This window comes from Chelmon rostratus, chromosome 13, assembly GCF_017976325.1.
Source record: "Chelmon rostratus isolate fCheRos1 chromosome 13, fCheRos1.pri, whole genome shotgun sequence".
Taxonomy (NCBI): Eukaryota; Metazoa; Chordata; class Actinopteri; order Chaetodontiformes; family Chaetodontidae; genus Chelmon; species Chelmon rostratus.
The window spans coordinates 2,212,930-2,224,214 of NC_055670.1; the positions used below are offsets into that span (position 1 = coordinate 2,212,930).

General features: G+C 43.7%; 1 protein-coding gene across 1 annotated transcript; it reads right to left on the reverse strand.

Annotated features, from left to right (window-relative positions):
• Positions 1 to 534: 534 nt before the first annotated feature.
• On the reverse strand, positions 535 to 7,161 carry tent5c (terminal nucleotidyltransferase 5C). Its single transcript, XM_041951438.1, has 2 exons — positions 7,029 to 7,161; positions 535 to 6,043 (listed from the first exon to the last, which is right to left on the reverse strand). Exon 2 carries the CDS (start codon positions 6,019 to 6,021, stop codon positions 4,870 to 4,872), a length of 1,152 nt encoding a protein of 383 aa, XP_041807372.1. The 5' UTR covers positions 6,022 to 6,043; positions 7,029 to 7,161; the 3' UTR covers positions 535 to 4,869.
• Between the last annotated feature and the right edge of the window lie 4,124 nt (positions 7,162 to 11,285).

Here is an 11,285-nt window from a genome sequence, read left to right on the forward strand (position 1 = left end):
TATGCTTCAGGATGTTCCTGCTGCTCTCTGCTGTTTTATTGGGTCTCATTTTAGCCTTTATTTTTCCAGCTACTTCACTATTGTGTTGTATATTGCTGCACTGTTTAATACTTGTTTCACTTTGTAAGGGAAATTGTTGTTGTAGCACTGCAGACCTGGAGGAAGTACATGTCCATTCAGCGTATACATGAACAGTATATAAGAATGAGTTCCATTTAGATCTACTGAACTTGAGTCATATTTCTAAACCAAACAGACAAGTCTCACTTAGCTGTTTTTAAAATAAGACATACACCTTTCTAGTCCTGCTTTGAAAATCTCCTCTGGCTAGAGCAGAATACTAATGTAGTCTGACTTTAAAAGCATGAAGGCCATGAAATCAGGAGTAAGTCGGACATGTCTGGCAGGTTCATGCTGGAAGGTGTGTTTGAACATGAAGTGTGGTGCCGCCTGACAGGCTAGTTAGGGACAGATCTGTAAGGTGCATCTTGACCTGTGAGATTTTAGTCAACAGAAAGGGCTGAAAGAAGATACTGCATTTAATAATCTTTATTCATTATTTCCTCTTCAAACACATTTTCCTGATGTACATGTACATTTCCATTCAAAGGAAAAACTCGAGTGAGGTAAAAGTGCTGAAAAATGAAATAGTATAATGGTTGTAACCATCAAACTCATTGTCACAATCACAAAGCTGACAAAAAAGCTCTTTTGCATTAACTATTTCAAAAAAATATATAGTGCGACAAACTTCATATTTTTCCCCACTTTTTAAACTTGTATGGCCACAGGCATCCCTTCATACACACATGCAAACAAACACACACACACCTCCACACGTTAACGTAAACACAGATCTGCTGCAAAACAATTCACAACTCTCCATATAGAAGGTGTAGGAGAGCTTCCAGAGGGCCCCGTCACATCTCTATGGTGTAAGACTTGTACTACAGACAAGCGTAACCACTAAATATCTAATCCACAGCTTGCTCTGCACCTCCTCCAGCAAAGAATACATCTACAGGTGTCAGAAATAAAAACACGCTGTAATAATGAACAACGGCCCGAACAAGTCGGACAACCAAAGGCAAGGTGAGGGAGAAGCAACAGGATCAATAACACTGACACATTTACAGCAGAAAAAAAGTGTGGCCAGAAAATAAAAAAGGCAAAGTACACTTCATCCTGTTTTTTTCCCCACATCGTCCTTCACAAGCTCACACATCGACACACACACACACACACACACACACACACACACACACACACACACATCGACCCTGATGAAGGAAGTGATTTCGCGTGAGCCCTGGCAAAGCTTTCATTAACTATTTTCTGTCGTCAGGAAAAAAAAGCCACAATAACCGTAAACATCTGAAAGTGGAGTGGACTCAAAACGCAGAAGATTTACATTCCAGGCTGCGTTCACCACCGACTGTCTACAACATGTTTTTCGTTTGTTGCATTTTCTTTCAGCACACTCGCACCGACTTTTAGTGAGCGGTGTCAGCGAGAAGCCCGAGAAGAGACTCGTCCTCACACTGCTCGCCGGACTTCAACCTGCACCCGCGAGCAGCAGCAGCAGAACTGGGCTGCAGGTTTCAATGTGGCTCCCAGCTCTGACAAACCAAGTCATCATCACTCACAGAAGGTAAACAAACCGGGGAATGATTGTGATTCAGGGCTGTCATTCCCTGACAGGGATTTTAGCACTACATCAATGTTTGTCCCCTGGCTTTAAACAAAGCAAAGATCATTATAGGATTAACAGTGTGGTAATAAATGTTAGCACTAAACTAGGGAAGGACTTGCCACTGAGTGATGATAAGGTTTCACAGCCAATGGATGCACAGATAAAACCCAGCGCTGCTGTCAGGCTGCAGCATGTTGAAGTCTGCTGGCTACCTCAACCTTCATCTACTCGACTAGTTTGGGTAAGAAGAGGAGTCAACACTTACAACTGACACAGAGAGAAGAAAAAAGGCACAAAATGAAGGTTGGTATCAGAAGGGGACGTCTCAATGTCAGGGGCAGATTAAACCAATTTACCCTCCCAAAATAAAAAAGGGACAAAACAAAGCTCTCAAAAACACATTATGTCCCTGAGAACCAGCTCAATTCCCTCCAGCAATTGACCACAATAGCTCATTGACATTCCTCTCAGGTGGCTGGGTTTAGAGTAAAACAAGGCCTCTTTAAAGTGCTTCTGTTAGTATGGGGTCTCCAGCTGTTGTGCCACAGTATGGCTCATCAGGGCACTTAAGGTATTGCTTTGGTTTGGATGAGGACAAAGCTGGCCAGGTTGCTTTGGAGCAGGTGGAGCTACAATGCTAGGCAGTCCATAAGGGTGTTAATTCATCACGTGTGTTTAGAAAATCTGAATTAATTCAGAGGCAGAAGTCAACGTGGCTGCCAGTGACAACAAGGCCAACATTTCCAGGAATAGACAACAAAGGGAATAAAATGAAATGGCGGAAAAGAATGAGAGGAATGACTAGACAGATGGGTTTCAAGGAAAAGTATAGTTTGGGACTGAAACTAAAAGAAACAAAGGGAAAAAAAACATGGTAAAATAAAAGTAAAATACCAAGAACTCAAATTTCAAATTCAAACCAAAATGATTTTGCTCCCCAAGCAAAAATGCATGTATTCTCCCATTAACTGGTATTTAACAGAGATGAATATTGTATCTACTAAGTTTCACAAGCTTTAAAGGGGCTGAAAAAATTAATTGGCTTAACCCTTTCCCTCCCAATCACCATTAAAAAAAACCCTTTAAAAAGCTAATCACTCTCCAAAAGGCACTTGAATGCTTCAGTTGCTGGTTGTAAAGTACTTTGGTCCAGAGTGAGACAGTGTGTGGCACCTCACTTGTTATTAAAAAGACTATGGCAGTTCCCATACCAAAGTTCAGCAGCTGAGCCAGCAGAACATGCCCTGACCCTGCGGGTGTGACATGCAGAATAGGCCGAGCTGACCTTCCTCGAACAATTCTCTACCCAGCCGCGAGTTGTGGGCCAGCCAGATAAGAGGCGTTCCTGGTTATCTGGGATAAACACGGGCCACAGTGAGATGAGCAGCAGGAATAAGCGAGGGTTTCTGAGCAACTGAGGGGCGAGGGGGAGCAGACAGAGCAGCTGCCACTTACATAAGAAGGTTAAGAGCAACTTTTCTCCTCTCAAACCTGGATGCTATGATGTCAGGAGAGATGACAAGTTCAAGTCACAGCTCGGGCCAACTGCTAGAAATGCCACACTGCAAGTGTTCAAAATTAACAGCTAATAATAGGCTCGGGCTACAAATAGAAAGTCAGAGATTTGGAGGGGCAACTCCGTCACGAACTTCTGGGGGGCCAGCAGTAGCTTCCAGGATAAATCAAAATCCAAGTCTGAAAGGGGAGTGCTATCCCACAGCTGGCATGTCTCTTAACATACCAGTCACACTCCCCCGTGTCTGTCTTCCCATGACCACAAAAGGGGTTCAAACACCGCGTGGTCCCAGCAGGCACTGGACAGGAAGTGATTCAGCTCCCACACACGTAAGGTGGCAGGGCTGCTGCTGGTCGCATACCCATCCCCGGTTCCCTGTTCTGAACGTACCTCCCCCGGGAAAAAAAGAAAAAGAGGATAATTATAGGCCGCCTGTAGCTTGAGAGCCAGTCACTGAGCTGCATCAGAGGAGGATCCCATTTCGAGCCTGCAATGGTTGGTGAGGGACGACCCTGCAGGCCCACCATGTGCTGCTCCTTTTAAGGGAAGGGACAGCCAGTAAGCCTGTCACTCCAAGACTCCCAGCCAGCTCTCGCTCCAGGCGACGAGGCCAGCGCATTCTCTCAACGGGCCCACGTCCGTCAGTCGGCCTCCCACAATAGCCAGACGACCGTGACATCTGGAGGTCACTGGTGAGGCTTTGGAAGTGACTTTAAAAACACAGGGAAAATAAACTCCTCAGACACACAGGAGCCCGTCTATCTGAGGCCTAAACTCACTGCAGATTTCCACTCAAAGCCGGTCTTGACTGAAAAGTACAGGGCTGAGTAAACTGGATAAAGGGGGAGGAGGAGAGCTTGTCTTACACTGAAATTCACAGTGGAAAATAAAAAAACACACACTTTTCTTGCATTGTTTACAAAGCGCAGGCACTGCCGGCATGTTGGTGAGAGCACAAACGTCTGGGAGATATTTACATGTCAAAATGAATTTAAAACAAATTGACTCTACCTGCTTCCCTTCATTTCTGATGTGAACTAAGTTATTAGTGTACCACCTTTCTTCCCTCCCCAGTGAAATAAACTTTTTTAACTTTAACACTGGTGCTCAGCTTTTTTTTTGGCCATCACCTTGATTATTATTATTACCTCTTTCCCAATAATACTATTTTTCAATATTTTCAGTTTTTTTTTCTGCCTTTTCACATTTTTAATCACAGGACAAAACCAAATTTAAGGCTATAACATTTTCTTTTTCCCCTTTCAAAATAATAGCCCATACTAAATTATTGGGGGGTAAACCTGGAGGCAAGGCACAAAACACAACTCCATTAAGAATAAGGTTGATAAACAGGGAAACAACCAAACATTGAGAAAAAAAAAAACTTAACACTTAAAAATATCACTTTCTATTCAATGACCTCGACAACTCTGTAGATAAGGAATGAGAAAGGATTCAAAAAAAACAAAGCAAAACACTTGTCCACTTAAATATAATTGAGCCTTGAGAGGAACATTGCATTTATTGCCTCAATAATCATATTTTTTTTTTTGGGGGGGGGGGGGGGGGGGGGGAAGTTTTTTTTTTTTTTTTATTCTCTCTCTTCTCCTCTAAAGCAGCAGCAGCAGTGTCCTCTTGTCATCCTTCAACTCTTGTCCTGTCAGTTACATGGCAGCCATGTTGGAATGTTCTGGTTAGCCACATAGTAGTTGCTGAAGTTGTGGTCTCGGACATAAGGCGCTGGCTGATAGTAGCAGGTGACGCAGGATGCATCTGGGATAGCATTCTGCTCTGCCAGCACTCGGAAGGCCATCAGTGAGATGAGGTGGAGGGTCTGCCGCCGCTCGTGGCCCATGAGGCACACCGTGCTCTCGTTGACCACTCGCCGCAGGATCATGAGGTAGTCGTACTTGCTCTTCTCCTCACCGATGAAGTGGCTCTGGAGGTAGGCCTCCACCTTGCGCTGCTGCTCACCAATGTCGGGGAAGTCGATGAAGAAGCGAGAACACATGTACCGCTCCAAGCCCTTGAACTCCTCCTCGCTGGCAGGCCGGAAGTCCCGCACCAGCAGGTTGCAGTATTTCAGCAGGCCGCCACCTCGGATCTCCTCAGGCCGCTTGGTGGCAATGAGCTTGTTCCGCAGGTGGCTGAGTGCCATGCTGAAGTCCCCGTACATGCTCTCCCCCTTCACAACGGGGTGAAAGGCCTGTGACATGGGCGGCTGTTCCAGCTTGTAGTAAGCAAGCATGGAGTCCAGCACAATCTGAAAGGAGTCCACGCTGAACTCAAACTGCCGGCGTATTGAGTCCACAAACTTCAGCTCCACATTGCGGCCATTATTGTTGGAGAGGGAGATGAGGCTCCAGCGGTCCTGCTCTGTGTTGACCTTCACCAGTTTCTGGACGTACGCCTCTTTGAGAGTCATGGGTGTAATTTTCTCTTTGTTCACACCCTCAGGCAGAAAGTCCAGCAGGGTACCCAGCACCACGTCCTTACTGAGGCGGAACTCTGCCTCATGCGGCAGGTTCACCCTGAAGATGACATCCAGATCCTTGTAGCTCCAACCAAGATCCTGCACCAGTACGTGGCTGGCCGTGGAGCCATTGAGGCGTATGTCTTTCACTGTGATGCCGCTCAGTTCCAGGCGGGAGCGCACCCGCGCCACAATGTCTTTCAGCCGCACCTCTAAGGTAGGGAAGTTCCCCCGTCCATGCACAGGCACAACCTCGGTGAGAACTTCATTCAGTCGGCTCACCTGCTCCCAGGTCAGTATGCTGTCAGAACAGCTCTTTGATTCCTCTTTGTTATCCATTTCCTCACAAAGTTCAGATCAACTAAGATGGCAAGAGAGAAAAAATATGTTAGTTTTGGCTTTAAAATGTGACAAAACCAAACAAAATCTAGAAATCTATTTTAACCAATCTTTTATCACAAAAATACAAACTACAATAGAAGCAGTTTTGGCTTAGATGTAAAAATGTTCCAACATCAATACTATGTGAACTAAATTAATTAGAATTTAAACTAAATAAAAACTAATGGCTTGCAGGCTTTAAAGTATGGCATGAAACAGCAGCAGCATCATCAGCCATTCAGCACGAGCCGAGCAGAATGCGAGCACGAGACAACCTGCTCGCTCTCCGTCACACACACACACACACACACACACACACACACACACACACAGCAGAGGACAGAGCCCTGAGGCTTCCAGAAAAGCTCCCAGCGCGAGCCTGCCTTTTATTCCAGAACCGCTGAGAGACAAACACCGAGCTAGCTCAAAGTGCAACGAGCCGGCGTTTTCCTCTATAAAGAGCCGTATCCAAAAAATAATAGTAACTACACAAGTTCACCTGACGCACGTTTCGTCAAAACATCACCCGTGATTAATTGTTCCAGCTGACTTATCAACGTGACGATGATGTTGAGCTACAAATGTTAAAGGCTAACTTTACTCGGTGCTAAATAGCGATACTTGATTACCAACATAACCATTTGAAACGAGTACCAGAGTGGCCTTTAAAGCTAACGCTAACTTGCGTTGCCATTAACGTTACGCCATTAGGTAGGTTAAATTAAGTTTGACAATATCAGTCCATATGGCGACGGATCCCCGTGTAATTTCATCAAGGTACCATACATTTGGAGCATCAAGAAAATTATAATTAGTGTCTAAACCGAGAAAAACATAACGTTAACTGATGTCACGTTTTTGAATCTAAACTTTTATGTAGCCAGTCTAACTTAACCTAGCTTACTTTACTAACTACGGAGTTAAAATAGTTTTCCCCTCAAATGAGGAAGGAAAGCAGTACATACATTTCCAAAGGCGTGCTCGGGAAGCATTCAAAGGCAGATAAAGAAGATGTTAATTTGCTCTCCGTGCAGACACTTCCACATAATCCACTGGCTGAAAGACACACACATGCGACGCTACCGCTGAGAAGTTGATTTTTGAACCATTCTCGTTGCCGAAGACACGCCTCTCTTATAAAGCCAAAGTACGACCCACTGAAACAGATGCGCAGCCGTGGCACGACATAGTCCCTCACTATGTAGTGTGGCTTTTACATTTCTGAAGTACAGTGATTATAATGCACGACGCTGTATGATGAAAGTAAAACTATAACGTTATATATTTACCCAAAAAGTCAAAATTCTTGATTCGCAGATGACATATTCGTAAAATCGTCGAGTTTGGTCGTACCAATGCGCTTGCCGAAGCGTCTGATTGGTCAACAAGGTTTTTGCGTTGCCAAGTAACGGGGACGTCTCCAGGCGAGCGACGTTCCCTGTTTGTCGCTGCAGCTCAGTTCAATAAACGGTTACCTGCCCGCTGCAGATTCTGCTGGATTAATTGCATCTACACATTTAATTACACGCTTTTCTCGCTCTTGTTATCTACTACTCCGAATTTTTGTTGCCCCAGAATGTTGTAGAAAATACAGATTTGTTTACAAACGGGCGGAGGACTCAGGGACAGAGGCTCTCAGAGACTTTAAATACAAAATAACAAGTTTACCAACAGGGCCTCAGACGACCGGCAAAGCACCAATACCAATAATACCAATGACCAATTACTAGTTTATGTTTTATTTTTAATGTGTCAAACTGGTATGACCCATTGAACTTCAACACATGGTTGGCAAGGTATAAGGTTATTGGTAAGTATTAATTTATTATCAGTGATCAATGACTCCAACAAATCAGTAGTCAGATTATTGTATTTACACGCCTGTCTACATATGTAGTGTACCCTCAGTGCATAAGGATGAAATATTAGAAAGCACCACAAAGTACATGCTCCCTAATGTTGAATTAACTCATCTTTCAAACAGTTCAACATTCCAACCTGTGCAGATACTAGTTTTAATAAACTGCCAACTGATTGTATGAACATTGTCCATGTGACTTCCAGCCATCTGTAATACCCTCTAAGTGCAACATAAAAACCAACAATCTGTGGCGCTGATGTCTTCCATTGCACCTTGCACTGATTTTGCTGCTGGTCTAGCTCGAGTGAGAGGCTACATTGCTATCTATATACAAAATATTTGGCAGGCATACAGCTTTGTCACATGATGTATTGCAATTTCTCTCTCAAACAGTCCAAATGACAGTAGTAAGTGTTGTCTCAATCATGTAGTCATTGAGTCACTCAGCAAAGCATACGGTATCTGAGCGCTTATGTCCAACTGTAATCAGCTGTTCAGTGTTTAATGCAGCGACCTTTGCGTAGGGTTAGGCCTATAAAACTCTTGTGGTCTATTCTGGAAATGGAAGAACAGGCTGTTGTTTAATGGCAGAAGAGGCCAGCGACTCAGTCCCTGTGCTGATGGGACGGGCGTTTCTACTACAAAGCAAACGCTGCAGGTAGATACAGTATGCTGTCACTGACACAACAGGGAGAATTTCCATTTCCTTCACATTTCTAAGGAAGAAAGTTCACTTCACTAGAACACATAAAAAAAAAACATTCCTCTGTAAATCTTTTGTGCATACACACACACACACACATATTCTACATTGATAAAGTGCACAGCTGCATTGTCGAACCCCCCTGTGACACACTCTGGAAGTCAGCTCTTCCCTCTCTGAGCCAGAGGTGTATATCATGAATGATGTGAGGAAACCACAGACAGTGTGTGAGTGTGATGATTATTTGGAAAGTAAAACACAGACGCAGACCACAGAATCCCCCCTGCAACAATAAGATCCTGTTGCTTTGTAAAAGTGATTTTAATTTGAAAGAGAAGATTTGATAATTAACAATAGCTGATCAGTTCAAAGTTAAGGTTAAGGTAAAGTTAAGACATATAATAATAGGCAGAAATTTTTGGAGGCAAAATAGTGGCTTTACTTCCATAGACTACCACATTTGGCACTGATGGCAGCTATGGGTATACTGACAATATCCTGTGTATCAGTCTATGTCATTTTATACCGTGATGTCATTGTCAGCATGTATATTAAAATGTGTAACTGTACTTACTCCATATCTCTCACTGTCTAGTTTCCCACCTGTTGAAGCTATAGCCAGGTGCAAAGGTAAAATTACTTGCAGACAAAACATAGTATTCTTCTGGATAAATCTATCACAATGAGCACAGGAGTTCTGGGCCAACTAATCTCCCACCAAGTGAAGTCCAGGACCGGCCACCCCCAGTCCTCCCTGCCATGGTCAGAGCGTGTAGGTGTTTGCTTGTGTGTGTGGAATATTTAGCTCATTTCACAATATGAGCTAAAAATAAATCATTATCATTGTAAATAATAGTAACTAGCTAAATAGATAAATTCAGGGGTCTTTCATGCCTTTTGTCGCACTACAGTTGTGCAATTTTAAACTCTGATCTTGTTAAAATGTTGAATTGTCCATAGGACAAATTCACTGACAGATGCAGGTATGAGAAAATAAATCCTCTGCTTCTCACTGACCCCATAAGTTTCTTATTCCTGCATCAATCGCTCACATTGTCCTTTACAACGACATGAAGGAAAAAAGTCCAACAGAAACCCAGTTTGAAAGCCACTTTAACTTGTTAATGGTAGTTATTTATTTCACACCAGAACACTTAAAGTTGTGTATGTGGGATTTCATACAGTGAACAAACAGTTCTTTGAGGGCGTGCCGCTGTCTGGCGCCCTCATTCAAATGTTTCTCGACCCACTCCAGCTCCTACTGCTGGAAAATCTCACATGACGAGTCCCCGACAAGTCACGCCAATGAATAAACTTCTGTCGGCTGCACATCCGTCCTCTGATAATCGATTCTGCAAGCGAATATCATTCGACTTTATAGTCACTAATATAAAACTCAAGTCATGCAGCAGTACCTATGTTTTTGGCGTAACATTTTGAATCAGAATTTATTTCTATGGCGAGTTCTTAATGCTCTGCATGTGTTGGCTTCAGCTGGAGATAAGAAATTGGAAACTTTAGTAATTTTCCCATGAAAGAGGTAGTCAGCTCTGTGTCAACTGGACCTTCCCTGCAGTGATCACATGCAACTGTCAAATATTCATTTGTTAAAAAAATGGTGTCGCATATAACTTCCACTTTATCATTTCAGGTGAGTTTCATTTTGTTAGAGCTGGACTGTCAGGATCTTTTCTAAAGCTGCGTAACTGGCTGTGAATGTTGAAGTGTGTTTTCTGCTCGACTAGAAAATGTGATGAGATATGACATATGACAGCTGCAGGAAACACACACACACACACACACACACACACACACACAGAAATAAGTGAGTCAATGAGGAGGAGAGTTGGAGGTTATATGGAACTGATCTGGCTGAAGATGCAGTTTTCCACAGAAGAGCTTTTCTCTGTTCTCTGCACCACCTCACCCCCCCTGCAGGAAAAAAGAGGGGGTGAGGTGGAACCGCTGATGGCTGGTGTTTGAGCCGTGTCAGCTGTAGTTGTGGTTGTGTGTGCGTGGTTATGTGTGGTGCAGGGCAGCCCCCGAGGCAGTGGGCCCTACATCACCTCACTGCAGGTGAGTCAGCAGCAGCACTGATAGGAAACTAGTAGACCACACAGGGGGTTTCCTCCCTCTTGATACGTGCATCATACTTTCATTACAGCTGATGTTAATGTGAAACGCACAGAAGTGACACACAGCTTTTGTTCTGTCTTCGCAACAAATGGATGAAGAACCACCTACAAAGGACGTGAGTCAGACTCTGACTCTTCGTGAACATTTATGCATAAGTTTTCATTTGAGCAAACAGGATTAAGGTGCAGAAAGTGTCAGCTGGAAAGGATGAGGGAGCCTTCATCACATCTGTACGATGAAAGCTGATGAGACAGGAGGACTTTCATATATAAATACCTCAGGACAGCTCTGAGATCAGCGGCTGTATCGCTAGCAGATTCTTCAAACTCAGAGTATAAATGTCGGTGTCAGAATCAAAATCCTGGTAAGGTTCAGGCTCCAGTTTCAGGAAGGTAAACATACTCAAAGTATAAGCATTGCAGCTACACATATACACATGAAGCACAGGCTATGTGTTCTGGACATTTTGTTTTTGTTCATTAACAAGTTATTCATCAGTTTTTCGAGGTGTGATGTGGCCTC

What these genes read in the sequence shown, in the direction of transcription:
- tent5c (XM_041951438.1), bottom strand. Translation starts at nt 6,021, where the DNA reads ATGGATAACAAAGAGGAATCAAAGAGCTGTTCTGACAGCATACTGACC.